Below are 22439 nucleotides of genomic sequence, written 5' to 3' on the forward strand. Positions count from 1 at the left end.
TGTATATACCAAGCTACCACCCACTCCGGCAGCTGTCAACAAACAGCATTTTAGAGAGAAACAACATTACGTAACATTATATTTTAGGTAATGAGATTTGAACCAAGAGCTTTGAAGGACTGGAGCCCTAATTCAATGTTAAACTCCACTTTAACCCAAAAGCTTAAGCTGTTAAAGAAGTGGGCCAACAACATACATTAAAATAATAAATGGAATTCGACTTATTTGCTTCTTCTTCTTAGTTCTCTTGATAAGAGTCATTTTGTGGCACTTGGGTTCTTTGTAATGAGCAAGCTTCCATCATAAGCTTCCATTATTTGCTTCTTCCACTTAGTTGTCTTGATAATGGTTATTTTGTGGCACTTGGGTTCTTTGTAATGGGCAAGCTTCCATCATAAGGGCATTTGAGGACATCTGAATTTCTTACTACCCGGGGCCCAACTGGTACTTTGTTGGTCTTTGGACGAACATCCTGTGCATCCACAATTGTTAACTTCCAAGAAATATGAAAGCAAACATGTCTCACATTCCAACACTGACTCCTTATTCACCAAACAACTTCAGTGCAGATGAGGTTAATAAAATTGATTCCAAGTTGACCCTTGATCAATTGAAGTAGAATTAACTAGCATCAGGTAAGAAGCATAATCTGAAATTCTTAACTAATGAAGTTTAGTTGGTTTAGAAGTGCAATAAGTTAATAGATATCTTGATGCTTGTGAATGGTCTATTGAGAAATGAGTAATGAGCAAGGGTCTCTATTTTCATGTTATAAATTAACATTTGAACCAAACATTGTTCACAATTGTGAATCCTATGACTTCTAGATGTAGCATGAAATGATTATAGCTGCATGCATTTGACTCCTGATATGTGTCCTTATTTTTAATTACACTAGGTTCTTAACACAAATTTCTTGCCATTACATTAGATAAAACCAACCAGACACACCTAGTACTGTGATCACTTAAATTTGTTAGATGGGTGGATGAATAGCACTATGGGTTACTTAAAGCTAAATCAATTGATGAAGGTAAAGCATATTTGCATATTCGACTTCTGTATTGTTATTTCTTTTGCTTCATCATAAAAAAAATTTTATCTGATAAATTATGGGAATGTGTAGAAGTAGATAATATTTGTATATTTTTCTTCTCATTTTCTTTTTTACAAAGTTAATGAGGTCAGTTGAAAATGGAGTTTGGTGAAAATGGAAGGATTTCTAGGTTCTACCAGAATATGTCATATGTTACTTTAAGTTCCACGAAAAAAATATGGGGATTAATTACCTGGTCAAAAATAGCTGTTGGAATTGCAAGGGTAGCAACAGCATTAGGGGAGTCAACTATTCCTGAAATTCTTCCTTCACAGGGGCAGCATGATAGTAGAAGATACATCTGATAGAAACATTATATATTTCAGGTCAATTATGTAGCAAAATGAATCCCTACCACTCAGAACGACTAACAAGAGCGCAGGTACACATACATATGTATGTGTGTACATACATATTGCATGCTTGTGCTTGTGTCAGTTCATATATCTGTGCAACTCTGGGAGTATTTTTTTACCTGTTCTTTGGAGTACCCAAATTTGGAGAGGTAATCAATGGCATTGAGTACTGCACGCTTGTAAGCAATGGTTGCATCAAGGTAGTGCTGCCTCCCATTCTCATCAATGCTAATGCCCTCAAATACCAACCATTCTGAGAATCTTGGCTCAACAGGGCCTATCTCAAATATTGGGTTCACATGGAGGGGTGTGGGTCCCATTGGTGTAAGGTACTCTTTCATGCCGCCCCTTATAATTTCACACCTGGCAAAAGGTAGCAAATGAAATTTCCTTCAACAAATTTTGAAATTATTGGAATAATTGAAGTAGCTAAGCTGATATTCTGAATAATGAATCAAGTCAAATGAACGGAATAACTGAAGTAACTGAGCTGATTTATTGTATAATGAATGAAGTCAAATGGTTTGACCAAATTATACAAGACATTGGTATGTAGTGGACAAAGGCATTTGAGAGGACAAGATATTTAGTAAAATATTTTTATAACATAGAGTACCAGAAAAGAAAGAGACTTCATACTTACATTGTGGTTTAGAACTCTCTCTGGATATTCATATGGCTAGATTTTTTGCTGTCAAGTGATCCTTCTTGTGAGAAGCTTACTTAGGTTTTGAGAGAAAAGCTCTGATACAATCACTGTTGATGGGATGGTATTTTTATGGAATATTTTGCTGTGAGTTTGAATTTAATTTAGAATCTTGATATTATTTCTCCCTGTATTCCTTGAGATTTGACTGAAACAATGTTGTCATAAATCACATTGCTGGCGCTATTCATTGTGTGGATGTCTCTTTTGTGAGAATGCTAACTTGTCTTGACCAATTTTAGTAACAACTTCCTTACATGTTTGCCTTGATGTTTGTAGCTCCTGGCTGAAATTGTCTCTTTGGGTCTATACCTGAATTAGTGCAAGTAATCTCTCTTGGTTTATTGCGGATTCATTAATGTTAGCTTCATGCAATGTCATTAAAGTGCAATTGAGGCTTGCCTAAAGACAAAATGTACTTCAAAAATCTCTAAAATACTACGACTTCTGAAAGGAAAACTTATACGGTAAGCCTTGCGCATTTGCTCAAATGGTGCCCCTTCTATGCTTTCATGGTTGGGGCTTGCACAATGGGTTTGCGAAGTCAGATTTGGCAGCTAAACTAGGGTTAGCAAAATTCAGTCATTTATCTGGATAAAAGGATTAAAGAACGCTTTAAAGTGAGTGAAAACTCTTGAATGACAACCTTTCCAAAACTGAGAGTTTCATCTTATATCATGAACAGGATTTGAACTTTGTAATGTTTTGGTTATCTGTTAGCAAGAACTCATTGGGTGAGGTCACCTTTGATGGCAATACAATGGATTCTGCAAAGATCTTCCTTGGTGTAGTCTCGTCTGAGCAGGGATGTTCAGAAGTAAAGATTTGGTCCGTTCAACTATGTTGTTGCAATTCAGCTGTCTTGGGTTGGTGGATTTCTCTGGGAGAGAGAGACAGGTTTAGTGAGGAGTATTCATTCTTTATTCCTCAAGGGCTGAAGGAGGAAGTTGGCAAAATTTGTGAAAGGTTTACAGGATCTGGTAAAGGGATGTGAGTTGAATGCCTCCAATCTCAATAGGCTTAGCATCGGAGAGAGCAATGTTACCTAGAACGTGGAGCATTCCGGTTCGTGGAACGGGAACGGGAACAGGATTGTGGTACGGCACATGCTCTAATATGTGGAATATTAGGGTTATACTTAAATAGATGTATTGGTGAAAAATATGTAATGACACTTGTATTTTGGGGAGGATGTTGATGTGTTTCAAAATATAGAAGAGATTTTCTTTTGTGAAAATTTTATTTTACCAGTGGATGCAGGATTAGATTATGCTTTTGACAGCAGATTGAATGACATAGGATGGGAAGTATGGGATAATTCTCTATTTTAACTAATAAAAAAATTTTATGTGAAAAATATTGAATCAAAACTTAGGACTGCTAGATTTAGCTGGAACAAAAATTTGTTGTGTTTCAGTATGTTTGTATCATTATGTCATTCGCTAGGGTGTTAGCATTTTAGTTAGTTTGGGACAGAGGAAAGTGGGCAAATATCAGTGGAGTAAGGTGAGGTTTTAAAGGTAAGAGCCGGCTGTGGAGTCACCTGTTTGTGGCTGGTAGGAAAAATTAAGTGATTGTTTGGTATTGCTTTCATTTTCCATTTCTTGTTTTTTGTTGTGAACTAGTGCCAAAACAAAGTAGTGGAATGTCCAAAACAAAGTAGTGGAATGTACCAAAACAAAGTAGTGGAATATGTTTGTTTTCGTTGCTTGTTGATAGAAAAAATAAAAACTGGCAACACATTTCCACAATTTCTGAAAACGAGGAAAGCGGTTTTAGATAGTTGTCGCAACACATTTCCATAAGAGAGGCAAAGATTGCTCACTCGCCATTACCAAAAATCATGCCATTACCAAAAATCATGATCCAGCCATCCTTATGACCAACCTATTGTGACCATGGCAGATGCGCTGCATCGCCCATCAGGCAACATCATATCAATCGTCATCCTGTACTGAGGCTGTAAACGGGTAGGGGGGTTGACCCGTTTACTAACAGGTGACTAACATATAAATCCAAAATCGCCCATTTAATAAACGGGCCATAAACGGGTACTCGTTAAGAACCTATTTAAAAATATAATTTATTTATTTTTAATTTTTAAAATATTTTTATATAAAGTGACATATTTTTTAATTAATATTTTTTAATGTAATATACATACATGTTTATATATATCAAATTAAGCGGGTCATCCGGTGGGTACCCAACCCAAACCCGCCTAACCCGTTTATTAAACAGGTCGGGTTCGGGTTGATCCGTTTATAAACGGGTCACTTCTACTAAACCCAAACCCGATTTAAACGGGCGGGGTCATGGGTCACCCGTCGGGTTTCTACCCGTTTTGTCACCCCTACTAAGACATTCAAAACCAACCCCAACCCCAACCCCAACCACACCCCCTACTATACAAAACAAGAAACCATGATGAACCCTCCTCTAAATGCATCTTTGACTGCCATGGCATAACCCACAGATCCATTGCTGCCTATTCTACAAGTTGCTAGCTGAAGTGCTAACCTTTAGATTCATGGACTTGGTTGGGAAAGAAGTCAAGGATACTTGTTAGGGGTGAGCATTCGGTCGGTTCGGGCAATTTAGTCAATTAACCTAATTAATCGAATTTTTTCGGTTAACAATTTTGCATAACTAACGGACCAAATTAATTTTGTTAACCGACTATTGCCCGACCGAACCAAATTTTTGGTTAATTCGGTTAACTGAATTTTCCTTTATACACTCTGTTCGGTTGCTGAAAAAATTTAGGAAATGGAAGCTAATTAATAAGTGAATCTAAAATTTACAACGACTTTGACACTGGGAAAACATAAAACTCCACAACCCACACACTACTTAGCACAATATACCATTTGGCTCAGCAGACTCCTCACCCTCCGAAACACAGCACCCACAATTTTCTTTCATTTTCTTTTCAACCAAAAAGAACAAAAATCAAACATAAATAAAAAAAATCAAGAGTTCAAGAAGAACCCACCTACTTCCCAGTTCCAGAATGCATCAAAGCCTTCACTCATCATCTCTTTCTCTATTTGAAATCCAACAACACAGAGTCAGATTCGTTCTTCAGCTTCCAGGGACAGATTTGGGATCCCACTTGATGATCAAGATCATGAAGAAACTGAGCTGTGTTTGCTAGCAAAAGCGAGCGGGGTTTGATGCAAAAAAACTGTAATGATTGAAAAAAGAAAGGATTCATAGTTGGAAGGTCACAGCGAGGGCGAGGTGGCGGGGAGGGCGAGGCGACGGCAGATCCTGGTCCAGTGGCACTTGAGGAGGCTGGAGTGGAGTTTGAAGTATGGAACCCTAATGAAATCCCTATCCCTCGCCCAGTTAGAGTTATATATATATATATATATATTTATATATTTTTAACTATTATAAAGGTTGGTTAACCGAAATTAAAATCACCCCAAACCGAACCAAAAACCAAAAACTGAATTTCCCCTAAAATCAATACCCAACCGAACTGACTGAATTGGATATGTTAATTTGGGTAATTTGGTTTTCACCGAATTTTGCTCACCCCTAATACTTGTAATGCTTTAATAGCTGGGAATAGATTCTCAATATGCCATTTTTTAGTTGCCAATGAGTGTGGAGTTGAGAATTTGAAGCAGAGAGCCTGCATGATATTCAAAATGGATATGGAAAAGGCTTATGATAATGTCCACCAGGATTTCCTTTTGTACTTGTTGCATATAATGGATTTTGTAAGTTTGGTGAAAGTGGATTAAATTTTACATCTCCCTTTATTGCTTTATTCTGGTCCTAGAAGCCCCAACTCATATTCTTAGCTAAACAGTGAAGTGAGGCTTCGTTGCTAAGTGCTACTAGTTCATACTAGATACATCTCATCTGCTCTTAGCTGACAAGAGCAATCATCTTCAGTTGTGTGGATAAAGTGGAGATTGGCTACCTTATATGTGTTTTCTTGCAGTTTGAAGCTTTATTAGTTCTGAGAATCATAATAGGAGTGAGATATTTGCTGTTGGAAGGATCCAGAATGGAAATAGTCTTGCCACAATCTCAGGCTGCAAAATTGGTAAACTCCCAACACAATACTTGGGAATACTGCTTCTTTTAGGTTTGTGGAGTGGTTGAGACATCTGAGAGAAGCAAGTCCGATAGAGGCTTATCCTTTTCAAAGGAGGAAAACTCACGCTGATCGCAAGTGCATTGGCTAACCTTCCCACCTATTTTATGTCTCTTTTTACTATGAGTTCAGCTATTGCCAAAAAATGGAAAACACTTTGTGGGATTTGCTCTGGGGCAGCCCAAACAAGGATGAGAAAATCCACCTAGTTAACTGGAATTGGTTGATCAAATACTCTTGGTCTTGGTTTAATTGTTATGGAGATAGTTGCAAAGATTTTTTATTTTTTTTTGGAGAGGGGTGGGGGGGCTCTGGAAAAAGATAATGAAAAACTTTGCAAACTGAAGAGGGCTGGTTCACTGGGGCGGTTAACACTTCTTATGGAATTGGTGTTTCCAAAGGGATTACAAAGGGAAGTGCAGTTCTCAAAATTTATTAGCTTTTAGATTAGCAATGATAATCGTTTTAGATTCTGGATGTGGTGTGGGAATGAGCTGCTAAAGAACTCTTACCCAGTGTTGTTGCTACCTAGTTTTATTCAATTTGATCACAAACAAAAATGAGCTGGCTTCATATGTCTTATCCCAGGAGAGTATGGAGCAGTGTGGAATTTCAATCTTAGAAGAGAAATTATGTGGCATTTGTTTTCCCAAATCAGGGTCAAAATGGAATTGGAGTTCAGGCCTCAATTCTAATCTCATCATTACAGTTTCATAGATGGATTTGCATTCTAGGCAAGATGCTCACTGGGTTTTAAGTTGGATTTCTATGAGTTCTGTTTGGCATGAAGGCAAGACAGAGAAGTGTTTCAGGAAGCTGATGATACTGAGCTGACCCAACTAAGTGGATTAGGAAGTTTAAGTGCTGGGAAGGAAACAAAAGAGAAGGAAGGGAGGATTCCCAAGCCATGAGAAATGCTGTGTACAGGCAAAGATAGGGGAGTGCATGAGGTTGCTTGTGCATCATTAGTTGGGATGAATGAGTTCGTATAACTGTCTACTCTGCATCGTGTAATTTGCAGGTGAGAATGTGGGATGTCTAATTTAAAAGGAGAAATAGTCTAATTTTTTCTAAAAATTTTGAGTTGATTAATTGGTTAGAAATTTTCTATGGTAAAAGTTTATACTTAAAACATTGCCACAAAAAAAGAAAAAAAAAAGAAGAAGAAGAGGAAGAAGGAAGAAAAGGAAGAAGAGCATTGGGGGCATTTTCAAAAAATGACTTAGTTTTCAGCCCATTCTATCCAGTCTTCAAGGTTAACAAACATCAGAAGGAAATAGAATGGTAATTTTGAAAGTAATTTTTCATGAGTATCCAAAGGCAGTATTGCATTTAAACATTGATTCCATTTTTGCCTTCATTCGATTCCTCCGCCTCGATTTCATCATGTGAACCACATGTAGTGTTGTGAGTGATGTGATGGCTTTATTGGATGACCTTAAGACCAAATTAAGGTCCAGCAGTTAGTATACTATAAGACGGAAGGAATATATATATATATATATATATATATATGGTTTATTCTTTTTACAACCTTATCAATGCAAGGAGCAGGACAGAGGCCTTCCTTCCTTGGAAAGATGTGTGTAGGTCAGTAGTTCCTAGGAAAGTGTCTTCCCTTCCTTGGGATGCAATACTAAAGGGGGTATATGATCAACCCCATATTAGCTGGTACTACATCTGTAAGGAAATAGGAGGAGAGTACTGATAGATCATCTTCTCCTTCGCTGTTTTAAGACCAAGGAATTGAGGGAATTCGTTTGGCATTAATTTGGAGTCAGGTGGATTATGCCAACCAATGTATCTGTAGCAGTGCCAAGCAATGCATCTGTAGCTCTTCACAGCTGGAAAATCAGTAACACTGACTTGGGCATGAGAAGTGCTTGGAAAATGGCTCCAGTCTGATGCTTTTGGGGGGAGAGAAGCAGAAGGAATTTGAAGAAAAATATTGTATACAGAACATTGAAAATTGAAGATTCTTTGGGGTGAACTCTTTTTTGCTGGAGTACTGGATGTTTTGCACCAGATAAGGCTTGAATGTTCGTTTCTGCCCTCTTTCCATATAATGGATTTGCACTCACTTAGGCCCAGCCGAGCAATAAATTTGTACCCACCCATTCTTCCTCAACAACTCTCCCACCACCCCCCCACCCCCCGAAAAAAAATGGATAGTGAAGTAATCCTAATGTGCAATTGAAATGATTGACGCATGCAAACAGCGCGTAGCACGCAGGTGATATTCTAAGATACCAATGTTCGGATTTTTTTTATTGGATTCCTTGTGTGGGGTAAAGTTTTTTACACAGATATACAATTTCAAGTGATAAGATATGAAATATACTTGAGCTCGAGAAAGCCACTCATCTCAATTGCTCCACAGAGTGATATTTCTCCATCACCTTGAGAAAAGTGCATATCCCCAGTGCTAAAGTTTGCTCCATCGACAAAAACTGGGAGGTATATTTTTGAACCTCTACTGATATTTTTGATGTCACAATTTCCTCCATTTTCTCTTCCTGGAATTGTTCTTGCAGCTTCCCTAGCGATTTTTTCCCATTCAGGAGTTCCTGCTTCGATCTGTACAGAACTGCAACCAGTTAGTACAACTGTTTCCCATAAGTATGAAGCTGGTAGAGTTCCAATCTCATCTGTTCTTGTTTATATTGAAAATATAACTTTTTCCTACTAGTAAGAAGCTGGTACAGTTCCAATTTGACTGTTCACGTTTATTCTGAAATTGCCATATGCTTGCATTTGCTGTCACATATCATCCTAATGCAAAATGGCCACCAAGGCCCAATATCTTTGAGTTGGTGGCAATTGAGAATTTGGATTGTATGTTGAAATGGAAGAGAATTTAAATCAAAAGGAAGATAACCACACGCGGATTGAAAGCAGAAGTATTCTGCTTTCCTACCTTTCCAAGGAGGCAACCTTTGGTTGTTGGCAGGTTTGCCAACGGTCGTGAATGCAAAACCTCACAAAGTTTCAGAGACTGTGGACCATTTTCTTCTAGTTCTCTCTCCCTTTCATTCCATATATCCAGTAGTTCCTTTGAAGGTGCAGTTCCAATTACTCCTGGGTGAGACAGACCAGGAAACCGTACACCTGCAATGCATATTTATCCAGACAGCTGGCGCAGAATTAAGTGATAATGATATTTTAGAACAATTACATTACTTATTGAGCATAATTAATTTTTTCCACCAAGTGTTTGAACTTCCAAACAGATCACAACTTGATCATCAAGTCATTTGTGCTTCTGTGTGGCATAATATGTAATACATGTTGCCATGGAAACAATAGCAAAATTGATTCTTATAGGCAAAGAGTTGGCAAAAGTAAAAAAGGAGAGGTAGTGGCATGACCTGGTATATGAGGAGAATAGGCATATATTCCTTCGAAATACCAGATAGCTTTGGTTGCACAGGGAAAGTGGTCAGTCAAAAAACCTCCTCCATTTTCCCTGTCGAATGTTGCTGTATAGCCCCATTCATCTCCAGGGAGGGGTCCCAGGTTGCATATTTCAACTACTAGAAGATCACCAGACTTGGCTGGAACACCATCTTCGTCCAAAACTCTGATTGGTCCACTGAGATAATGAGCCTGGCCAGTTTCCAGAATGATTAGAATAAAAAAAATTTAAAAATAAACTTTTAATTTTAATTATTTTTTTTGGAGGGATCAAAATAGAACATATGACAAGGAGAATAGCTCACCTTGCGCCCTCCAACAACCTTGAATATACCATGAGATTTTAATTCCAAAAACCCAGAGACAAGGGGTACACGGGTTTGCAACAGTTTTCAAGTAGAAGACTGCTGATGGGTTTCTTTGGTAGTCTTTAGCCTGTTGTCTTCTAATCAGGTTATATATCAAGAAAGGGATCTCATTATCTGCAACAAGACTCGCTTATGGTGTATAAGAGTTTTTCCCCTGAGTCACACAGTGTGATTTTGTTATTCTTTGCTTGTTGTTTTGAAGTTCTTGTAGAGTTAATTATGCGGTCATAACCACAAGGGCCTATCATCTCTGGATTTAGACCAGAGAAAATTCTCCAGTGAATAAGGAGAAGATTGCACTTCAGCAGAGAGGTCTATGATTTTTACATAAATTGAATAATCATCCCTAATTGCACCTCCTGTCCCAGTCCACTGTTTCTATTTTAAAGATTGCGGTAGCTTTGACCTCTGAAATGGGGAAGTTGAGGATGCAACAGCTGTGCAGGAGCATATGCTTTCATGGCTTCTTCTTCAGGTCTATTCACACCACTACTCTTGGAGTTGGTGGAGCCATGGAAATATTTGTCATGGCTTAGGTTATTGAAATAGCATCTATTCATTATCGGAGGAGGCTGACTACAAATAGTAGCTGACAAATAGTTGTCATGTTTATCTTTTTCCTAATGGTCTTTGACAACTTATGGAAAGACATGCTAGACTTTTACTCGTTACTCGACAAACCCAAACATTGTAAAATTGGGAGTTCTTATGAGAAGCTTCTGAATCCTGGTACTAAAGAGCTTTATTGGCATGGCTAAAGCTGGATTACCGGACATTGTATGTTAAAAGAGGGGTGTATTCAAGTCAAGTTGAATTGACATAATGCGAAACTCAAATTTATGGTAGCACCCAATTTTTCCGATTGGGCGGTTAAATCTAATTTGATTTGAAAAATTTTATATTGAGCACAAACTTAGCTAATGCTTTAATTGTTGAACTTAAGTTGAGCATGATTGTGGGTTCCTGAAACCTGAGGCAATCTTAACTGTTTTAAGCTTTGTATGATCATTAAACAATATTATATGACAGTATAGAAGACTAAATATATATATATAAAATACAGAACATGCCACTTTGAAAATATATATATATATATATATATAATTATTGAAAAAGAAGATATTTTATTAAGGAGAACAAGAAGTACAACAAGGAGCATAAAAAATTCTCTTCAAAAGATACAAGAACAAAAAAATAAATAAATAAAATGAAGAAATCAAAACAGCACAGCCAGCCAGTTAACACTGTAAATCAGAAAAGAAACTCCTTTGATACATCCTCCTGCAAAAGCCCACGAGGAGGCCAGATACTAAATCCTATCCCAAAGCACAATGGAAGACATCCTCTTTCCTGTAAAAAATACAGGCATTCCACTTCAAGCAAATCCCCGACAATACTGAAGAAACCACGCACCTCCACATCACCAAACTATCTTTACCCTTCCCAAAACCTGAAAATAGGGCAGCCCAGTGCACAAAGCTCCCGTGTATGAGGGGTCCGGGGAAGGGGCGGACCACAATGGGTCTATAGTACGCAGCCTTACCTTACATTTTTGCAAGAGGCTGTTCCTGTTTCCACGCCTGAAACCCGTGACCTCCAGGTCACACAGCGACAACCTTATCATTGTGTCGAAGCTCCCCTTCTCCCAAAACCTGAAAATGATGTCTGAAAAATCCTCCATCTACTCTAGATAGACCCAACTCTCTCCAAGCCAAAATGATTATTCCACGCCCTCCATGAAAAGGATAAAGGAAGGAATTATTGAGAAACAAATTTAGAACTTTCAAAACAAAGAGAACAAACATCAAGATAAATCCTTAAAGGCCTCTTAGACTCGTTACTTTGCAAAAGATTATTAGTGTTGACTCTACTAAGCCTTAATCCTTGAGGGGACTTTACCCTTCCATATAGAGCTATGAAGAGCGAAAGACTAGTTTTTATTGTTTAAATGCTAAAAAAAGACCTACAAATTACTCACTAGAAGAATCAAAAATCTATAAACGATAGTCCCTCCTCTTGGAAAGAAACCTACCCCCCAACAAATTTAATGAGGGGGCAAGCTCCAACACCTTCCTGTCATTAAGAGCCCTATGAAAATGGAAACCCCAAGATAATCTAGCCATTTGAAATAAAGAATGAAGAAATAGATTCATTGTGCAAAGAGGACAATATATACAAATGGGAAAAGATGTGCTAAGCGAAGAAACCCCCACCCAAATGTCTTCCCAAAACCAAGTGATATACCCATTCCCCATAATAAAATTAAAGTAAGGAATGAAGAAAGGATATAAATGTGAAATATAGTTCCGAGGACGTTCACAAGAACATCTTAAAGCATCCCACCCATTGCCCTATAAGCCAAATTTTAATATTTTTATGCCAAAGGGAAGATTCCTCCAAGACACACATAAATGATGCTAATATGGCCACCTACAAAAATAAAGCACCCTTTCACCCATCCAACATCTTAGACACGTTCTCCACCATAGGATCCCAAAATCCATTCGTCTTAGGATTATGACCTACACACCTAAATAAATTAGAGGCCAATCAAGAATACCACACCCGATTAAAGTTCATACAAGCTAATCCACTCTTCCAAAATTTATTTTTTAAGTGGAGACCCTCTTAAACAATTGCAAAATACTAAGCACATTTAAAAGAGACTCCCCATGATTTTCCCACTGGAAGATAATATCATTTGCAAAATGAAGATGAGAAACCACAACCCCCTCAGTTCCATGCCAATCCCTCTCAACTTTTTCTACAACCTTGTAAACCAATCTATTCAAAAGATTTACCCCAAGAACAAACAAAAAAAAGGAGAAATAGGATCTTTTGCCTAAACCCCTTGAAGCCCTAAACCAAGATTTAGACTCTCCATTAATAACGATAGAGAAAGAAGCATTAGATAAACATCCCCCTTAACCAAGACTGCCACCTTTCACCAGTCGCTTCCTTAAAATGAATTTATCAAGGAAATTACAACTTACTTGATCATAAGCCTTTATAAAGTCTACTAAAAAACAAACCCCTTAACTCTTCTTCTATGGGCCACAACAACCTCATCTGCCTATTCCCCACAAGAACACTTTGAGCCTCCGAAATAGAATCACCATTGATAGAACTTAACTTACCTAGTAAAACCTTTGCAATGATCTTACACATACTAGTCACTAAACTAGTATGTTGAAAATTAGCAGCTTTAATACACCTATTATGGAGGATTGCCGGCATTTTATAGGCTGCCCATTTGACACACCTATCTTAGGCATAAATTTAGGAAATTGTGTAACAGAACATATCCAAAAAGTAAAAGTTGTTGAGTTGAGAATGTTAAGGTGGATGAGTAGCATAAAATTAAAAGATAAACTAAGAAATGAACATATTTGCGGTAAGTTAGGCATAACTCCTGTAGAAGATAAGATAAGGGAGGGACGACTCAGATGGTTTGGACATCTGCAACTGTTGGGGATGTGGCTCATATTTTGAGTGGAACGCATGCATCGAGAAAGCACCGTGAAGTGAGGAGCAAGAGAGAAGGCTGCAAGAAGAGGGTAACCATCGACGGTTTTAGGCAGTGTGCAGAGGTATACTTCTCAGTTTCAAACCGTTGACGGTTTGGCCTAAACCGTTCATGGTTTTGAATGGCGCACGTCACGAAATTCAAATCGGGAGACCAATAGATTGGAGGATTTTCCTTCGGGGATTGCTACAAGGATGGTTTAGATAGGATCTAAAGTTCTTGTATGCTTGAGGTTTATATATAATCAATGTTTGTAACCCTAATTTGTAAGCTTGACATAATTGATAGTGTGAATCAGAGTTGCTGCTCCCGTGGACATAGGCAAATTCCTGAACCACATAAATCTTGTGTCTTTTGATTGTTCTTTGGGTTTTTTCATTACTGAGTGACTGTTTCTTTCGTATTGTTTATCATTGAGTGATTGCACTACTTGTTAGTTGATTAATTCGTGAGTTTGTGTGAGAGCTTCCGCTGCGCATCCGCGAACAACAATTGGTATCAGAGCTATTGGTTCTCAATGGTTAGGGTCTCTTCGATGAAGTTCAATGGAACTGGAAATTTCGAGCTTTGATAGAGGAGGTTGAAGGACTTGCTAGTGCAGTAAGGGATGGTGAAGGTTCTATACGGAAAGAAGTCGGACGATATGAAAGACGTAAGTTTGAAGGAGCTAGAAGTAAAGGTTGTGTCCATTATTCGGCATTGTCTGATCGATGACGTGATGTAATACGTCATGGATGAGGAATCGCCGGCAGCAGTTTGGCTGAAACTTGAAAGCTGGTGCATGTCTAAGTTGCTTATGAACAAGTTGTATCTTAAGTAAAAGCTTTATTGACTTAAGATGACAGAAGGTTTGGACTTGACTCAGCACATCAACACATTCAATTAGATCATTAGTGATTTGAAGCGAGTTGAGGTGAAGTTCGAGGAAGAGGATAAGACATTGATACTACTGAATTCCCTACTGACGTCTCATACGTACGAGAACCTGGTTACGACGCTGACTTGAGGGAAAGAAACCTTGGAGTTGGAGGATATCACAAGTGCATTGCTGAGGTTCCATCAAAGGAAGAAGGCCAGCGATGAGGGTTCACATGGTGAAGGGCTTGTGGTGAAGGGATATCAGGATCGTGGGAGGAGCAACTTTTAGGGTGGATCGAGCAATCATAGGGCTCGGTCCAAATCTTGGAAGAGTTAGGACGTGCGGTGTTTTAAGTGCGGGAAAAAGGGGCACGTAAAACCTGAGTGTCTAGAAAGGAAGAAAGGGAATGCTAAAAGCAAATAAGGATCTTCAAGCAGTGAATGTAGTAGAAGAAGACTTTGGGAATGGTGACGGTTTCATTTGGGTCGGATGAGTTATTCTTGGATCTTGGACTCGGCGTGTTCTTATCATATGATGCCCAACAAGAATTGGTTCACTACGTATAGAGTGGTGAGTTCTGGTTCCGTTTTGATGGGGAACGATGCTACGTGCAAAGTGATTGGAATGGGGAATGTCAGAATCAAGATGTACGATGGTGTGGTGAGGACGTTGAGTGATGTGAGGCATATACCAGAGTTGAGGAAGAATTTGGTTTCGTTAGACACCTTGGATTGTAACGGGTTTAGTTACAAATCTGAAGGTGGGGTAATGAAGGTGAGTAAGGGCGTTTTGACCGTGATGAAGGGATAGAGAGTGCGGGGTAATATATGCACTTTGCTGGGTACAACGGTTGTAGGTAGAGCTGCAGCTGTGGAGTCTTGAGTCTGACAGTACCATTATGTGACATATGCGTTTATGGCATATGGGTGAGCGTGGAATGAAGGAACTTCACAAGAGAAATCTTCTGAAGGGGGTTAAATCATGTAAGCTGGAGTTCTGCAAGTACTGTGTGTTTGGGAAACAAAACAAGGTTCAGTTCATGACAGCCATGCACAAGATGGAGAGGATACTGGACTACATTCATTTGGACGTTTAGGGGGCCGGTGAGAGTGGCATCATGAGGGGGACATGTGTATTTCATGAACTTTATTGACGATTACTCACGAAAGGTCTGGGTTTACTTCATGTGGCACAAGTCGGAGATGTTTGCCAAGTTTAAACTGTGGAAGTTGAGGTGGAAAACCAGACCAGGAGAAAAATCAAGTTCCTCAAGACAGACAATGGAACTGAGTACACAAACTTGAGTTTCAGAGAGTTCTGCGAGTAGCATGGCATAAAGAGACATTTTACAGTACGCCGGACACTGCAGCAAAATGGTGTGGTGGAAAGGATGAACCAAACCCAAGCTGAAAAGGCTTGGTGCCTCAGGTTGCATGCTAGGCTCGTTATGAATTTTTGGCCGAGGCGGTTAATATGACTTGTTTCTTAGTAAATGGATCACCAAGGGCATCATAGAATGGGAAAGTTGCAGAGGAGGTGCGGACAGGTAATGAGGTAGACTACTCTGGATTTAGAGTATTTGGGTGTCCAACCTATGCGCATATTCCTGGTGAGGAGAGATCTAAGCTTGAGGTGAAATCTAGACGGTGCACCTTTTTGGGATATCAGAAAGGCATGAAAGGGTTCAAGCTGTGGGATCTAGTGGCAAACAAGGTGTGATAAGTAGGGACGTGATTTTCGATGAGAAAACCATGTTGCTTCGTACTCAGGAGGAAATAGAGAAATAGGTGTCGGAAAATCGCAGCAGCAACGAGCATGCGATTCGGGTGGAGTTGGAGACTCAGGGTAGACATGTAGGGAGTCCTAGCTTGAGAGATTAGCCGGCGGTGCAGGTGGAGTTAGAAACTTAGGGTGGAGATGACGATGTTCAGAACACAGGGAGTTCTAGCTCGGATGACCAGTAGTCGCGTCGTAGCATAGCTGTAGACAGACCCAGACGCGTCATTAGGCCACCCCCCAAGTACGGTTTTGACGATCTGGTGTCTTATGCACTTATCACCAGCAGTGGGGATCCTACTACCTTTCAGGAGGCCGTGCATAGCCAGGAGAAAGGTAGCTGGATGGGCGCTATGATGGAGGAGATGAAGTCGTTGCATAAGAACTAGACGTGGGACTTGGAGGATCTTCCAACTGGGAAACGGGCGATTGGATGCAAGTGGGTATACAGGAAGAAGGAAGCTGTTTCAAAAAAGGAAATAGAGAAGTACAAGGCTCGCTTGGTAGCAAAGGGATACTCGGAGAGGAAAGGAGTAGATTATGATGAAATCTTCTCCCCTGTGGTCGGGCACACTTCCATCAGCGCAGTGTTGGGATTGGTGGCGCAACATGATATGCATCTGTAGCTGATGGACGTAAAGACGAAGTTCCTTCATGGTGATCTGGAGGAGCTGATTTACATGACACAACCAGAAGGGTTTAGCCAACCTAGATAGGAGCACTTAGTCTGCAATATGAAGAAGTCACTGTACGGGCTAAAGCAGTCTCTGAGGCAGTGGTACAAGAAGTTTGACGCCTATATGACCCGTATTGGCTACAGGAGGTGTGAGTACGATTGCTGTGTCTATGTGAGGAGTCTTGAGGACATGTCTCTCATATTCCTGTTGCTGTATGTTGACGATATGCTAATTGTTTCTAAAGACATGATCGAGGTGAATCGGTTGAAGAATCTGTTGGGAAAAAAGTTAGACATAAAAGACTTGGGTGGAGCCAAAAGCATACTTAGTATGAAGATTCGCAGGAACAGAGCTGCAGGGAGACTATGGTTATCTCAAGGCGGCTATGTGAAAAAAAAAAAAAAAGTGGAGAAGATGCTAGAGAGGTTTAGCATGACTAATGTTAAGCCGGTGAGCACACCTTTGGCGAGTCATTTCAGGCTGTCTACCATCCAATGCCTGAGGACAGACAATGAGGTTTGTGATATGTCGAAGGTCCCCTATGTTAGTGTAGTGGGGTGTCTGATGTATGCCATGGTGTGTATGAGGTTGGACTTGGCACATACTGTCAGCGTCGTGAGCAAGTTTTTCTCAAATCCGAGTCGACAACATTGAGATGCAGTCAAGTGGATTCTAAGGTACTTGAGGGGTACAATCGGATACGACATCATGTTCAGTGGACAACAGAGTAATTCGTCAGTGGTAAGGTACGTAGATGCTGACTACACAAGAGACTTGGATGATAGGAGGTCTACCATAGGGTATGTATTTACCCTTATGGGATGACCTATTTATTGGAGGTCTATGGTGCAGTCGCTCGTAACTTTATTTACTACTGATTCGGAATACATGATAGTGGCGGAGGCTGCCAAGGAAACATTGTGGCTTACGAGATTGGTCAGGGAGCTGGGTGTTCAACAAGGTGGAGTTCGGCTGCAGTGTGATAGTCAGAGGGCCATCTACTTGGTGAAGAATCAGGTGTACAATGCGAGGACAAAGCACATTGATGTGCAGTATCACATGATCAGGGAACTGGTTGCTTCAAGAGAACTTCTACTTGAGAAGGTTCATACGTTTGACAATGCGGTTGATTTGCCGACGAAGCCGGTCACAAAGGACAAGTTCAAGCATTGCTTGAACTTGATCAACGTCTTCAGGTGCTAGACGAGAGATGATCCCAATCTACTGTCTCGGGTGGAGCAGTGGTTATGCTTTTGGATTTCCTAAGTGGTAATATTTGCCAAGGTGGAGATTGTTGGAGATGTGGCTCATATTTTGAGTGGAGTGCATGCACCAGGAAAACATCATGAAGCAAGGAACAAAAGAGAAGGTTGCAGGAAGAGTGATAACCGTTGACGGTTTCAGGAAGTGTGCAGAGGTATACTTCTTGGCTTCGGACTGTTGACGGTTTGACCTAAATCGTCAACGATTTTGATTGGCGCACGTCACGAAATTCAAATTGGGAGACCAGTAGATTGGGTAGATTGGAGGATTTTCCTCTGGGGATTGCTACAGAGATGGTTTAGATAGGATTTAAGGTTCCTGTACGCTTGGGGTTCATATATAATCAATGTTTGTAACCCTAATTTGTAAGCTTGACATAAATGATAATGAGAATCAGAGTTGCTGCTCCTGTGGACATAGACAAATTGCCGAATCACGTAAATCTTGTGTCTTTTGATTGTGCTTTCATTTTTCCTATTACTGAGTGATTGTTTCTTTTGTATTGTTCATCATTAAGTGATTGCACTACTTGTTTGTTGATTAATTCGTGAGTTTATGTGAGAGCTTCCGCTACGCATCCGCAAACAACAGCAACATAGGCCAAATAGACCGCCAGTGATGAAGAGTGAATTAGTTATTGTGAATGGTAGTGTAGAAGAGTTAGAGATAAACTTAAAATAACTTGGAATGAGATAGTAAGGATTAAGTTACTTTGAATTTGTCACAAGAAATTACGAATGATCGCGTAAGTTGGCAGAAAAGGATTCATGTAGTCGATCCCACTTAGTGGGACTTAAGGCTTGGTTTGTTGTTATTATTGATATTATATAATTTCCTGTTTTATTGGGGTTTTTTATGTAAATATGTGTTTAGTTAGTAGTAGGTATAAATAGTGGGCTTGTAAGTTATTGAACAGTTATCATTCTGAATCAAATTGCAGACTGTTTTGCCCTCTCTCATTCGGTTCTCCCTCTTCTCCTCTCCTCTCCTTCCTTCTCCTTCTTCCCTTCTCCATCTGTTCTCTCTCTGCTCTTCTTATGTCTGTTCAGTTCCCTGCTGTCTCTAAATTTCTGATCTGTCCTCCACAGCAGCTTCTTTATTCTCCCTTATTCTATCTTCTCTTCCCTCTCTGTTCCTAAATTTCTGTTGCTGTCCTACATCATCTATTTTCCTTCTTAGACGCCAAAGTGATGAAAGTTGAGTTAATGCTTTTATCCAAAATTCCATTAGAAAAGAATTCATCGAAGATCATTAAATCCTCTCGAACCACATCCCAACAGTCCGGAAAGAAAAGTCATATTAAAATTTCTATTATTTTTTGAAACATACAGGAAAATTTTCTATTACTTGTTTGGTTGCCAAGATTCCGGAGGAAAAATGAAAATTTGAACTTGGCCCCAAATCAAAGCATAAAAATATTAACGGAGAAAAGGAAAATATAGAAAGAGGGAAGTCTCAACAAGTTTGTTAAATAATATACTGCAGTATGAACTATTACGAAGGAAAGAAAGAAATAAATACTCGCAACCATAAGGGGTTCAAGTTGAGAGAAGTAGCAGAAGACATCATAGGATGGGTCCAAAGTGGGTGTCTCTATCAGATAAGAGCTGTATGCAATTTAGTGCCTGTCGTCTAGGACAATAAGTTGATAAGATGATGATGCTACAAAAGAAACTGAGGAACTCACAACAGAGGGATCGGCATGTTTGATGTCGTGGGCAGAGTAGTCCTGAGTTATACCTCCGCCGCTGAAATCCACCATCTCAACTCTAAAAAACTCTCCTTCTGTAACATCTGCAACAGGGGGTATGTCCGGATGCCACCGGTTGTGCAGAGGCAGCTTCTGCTCCCACGGCTTCTTCTTCAGGTCTATGGGCACTACCAGTCTCGGACCTCGTGGAGCCATAATAGCTTGACAGTCTTTCTCAAACTTGATCTTGCTGAAAAGAGGGGGAAGAGGATCCTTCTCCCCTCTTCGATGGAGTGGTTGTATTTGTTCAGACTTCATTTTCAGATGGAAGGTTCGAGTCTGCATATGACCCCACAGGCTCACAGCTCATTTTCCCTCTTCTGTTTCTATTCTCCTATTTTAATTCACCTTTGACATATGCAGCTTCCTCCTGCAACTCGGTCACTCATCAATCATTTAAAATAACGCCTCCTCTCCTTTGTCCTCTGGGAATCACCCGTGGAGCTGACTGTTGAGCCACTCATGATAGAATAATTAATAACTGCACTTGTCGCTGTCTTTATGAGTTGTTTGGAATTTAATATGGAGCGTAGGCCCAAGACTAATGAAATGAGTGGGATTCAAAACCATCATATGTAAGACCAAGTTTTATGTTTACTCCATAAAAAGGCTCTGTTGTGATTTAAAATTCCAACTTCCAAGTTTGAGCTTAACATACCATCTTCACAGTTCACTGTGAAGATGAAAATAGGGTTGGGGGTTGAATTGGGAATTTGCATTGGTGAGGAATATGGAGGATCGTGGTACTGATGTGGTGATTCAAGGTGGGGGTTTGTTTGTTTGGTTGTGAGAAATGGAGGGTTGGTCCCAGCTGCTGGTGTAGCTGTCGATGCAGAGTGCGTAAGGGATAGGGATAGTGTTATAATTGACAAGAAGAGCATCTTGACTTTTTTGAAAGATTGCCGGATCAAAAGAATGGTTTTGAAGTCTGTATATCATTTGATGGTGGAGAGTGACTGGTATAGAAATAGAGATCTCAGATGCTCTAATAATCTAGATCTGAACTTTCAAAGCAATCCTCATATTTAAATTAGGTAAGTGTAAGCAAAAGTTAGGAAAGATGGTAAAGCTATTAAACATTGTTTGCATAGTGACTATGCAAGCATGTTAGGGAATGAGCGATTTGTTTTGATTATGGTCCATGTAAAATCTGTTTTTGATCTGAGAAGGATATCTGGGAGTAGAGGATGAGAATCCTTTATGAAGATATGATATGACCTTTGGTTGTCATCCTCAAAATAGCTGTATCAGTTCTTCCTTCTGTACGGACCCGTCTTCATCCCTCCATGATGCTTTCTTTGTTTTTAACATTATCATTTTAAAATGCTGGGGCATTGGGCTTGCAGTGTGTGGGACCCATAAAATGCTATTGGGCAAGTTGATTCATACTATTAGATAGGTAAAAAGCTTTCACATTCTTTAACAAATTAGATAATGCATTTACGTACTGATGCAAGTCTTATTGATCTATATAATTAGATATAATCTATCTTCTATTTCTTACCTTAAAAATTAATCACATGATATTTCCCTGCCAAAATACAATTTTTGCACTCAATCATAGGAGTAAACATTTGATTAGTTTGGTTAATTTGATTAATTAATCAAATTATTTGAAAAATTTTCAGTTAAAGAATCTTGTTGACCGAATTGAACTGAAATTCTATATTAATTGAACTCAAAATCGATCAAATCAAATTTTGGTTAAATTGATTAACCGATTCTAATCAATTAAATATTTTTATATATTTAAAGTATTTTAATATATATAATATATAAACTATTTTAGTATATATAATATACAAAATTGTTAATTATTAATATATACTATTTGGTGAATTTGGTTAACCAAAAATATTAAACTCTAAAATCGATTCGAAAATTGAAAATCAAAATTCAATGAAATTAAAAACCAAATTGAAGTGAATGACTTTTTAATGGAAATGAATTGACTGAATTTACTTGGATAAGTCTGTTAATTCCATTTTGGCCGCATTATATTCACTCCTGCTCAAGGGATTGTTTGGCAGATGGTTTTATGTTTTGGGGCCTATTCAATAATCAGAGTGGGGCTGAGGCCCAGTGGGCTAAGCACCTGTTGGGCTGTGGGGGTGGGCTAAGATTAGCCCTAGAGAGGTGGGGCCTGCCCTAATGATGGTTCATTGCTTCATTTTCCACAAACGCCCACCCCATGAATGAGGAGAGGAAGTCAAATTTAATGTGTTCTCTTTCATTTTCATCCTCCAAAACCTCAAAAATTCCTTTCCTTATTCTTAGGAAAATTGACAAAAAATAATAGATTAAAACTATACTTTAACATGTGATTTTGTACATCAAATGGAAGGCTTATTGACTAAACGTTAATATTCGTTTGTGGTTTGACTATCGTATACATAATTAAGACCGTAATAAATTAATCACGACATTTACATTCACTTTTTACTGTCTGTTCGACTCGATAATAATTTATTCGAATTCATTTGTCAGGATAAATAAGTCAAGTTAGTATGTAAATTCAAAACTCAAAAAATTAA

General features: G+C 39.1%; 1 protein-coding gene across 1 annotated transcript; it reads right to left on the minus strand.

Annotated features, from left to right (window-relative positions):
- Nucleotides 1-48: 48 nt before the first annotated feature.
- LOC131152439 (uncharacterized) lies at nt 49-20635 on the minus strand. The gene is made up of 7 exons (XM_058104325.1): nt 19843-20635; nt 9641-9878; nt 9190-9380; nt 8614-8849; nt 1572-1815; nt 1290-1397; nt 49-472 (listed from the first exon to the last, which is right to left on the minus strand). Exons 1-7 carry the CDS (start codon nt 20188-20190, stop codon nt 350-352), a joined length of 1488 nt encoding a protein of 495 aa, XP_057960308.1. The 5' UTR covers nt 20191-20635; the 3' UTR covers nt 49-349.
- Between the last annotated feature and the right edge of the window lie 1804 nt (nt 20636-22439).

The sequence above is a fragment of the Malania oleifera genome, chromosome 1 (genome assembly GCF_029873635.1).
Source record: "Malania oleifera isolate guangnan ecotype guangnan chromosome 1, ASM2987363v1, whole genome shotgun sequence".
NCBI lineage: Eukaryota > Viridiplantae > Streptophyta > Magnoliopsida > Santalales > Ximeniaceae > Malania > Malania oleifera.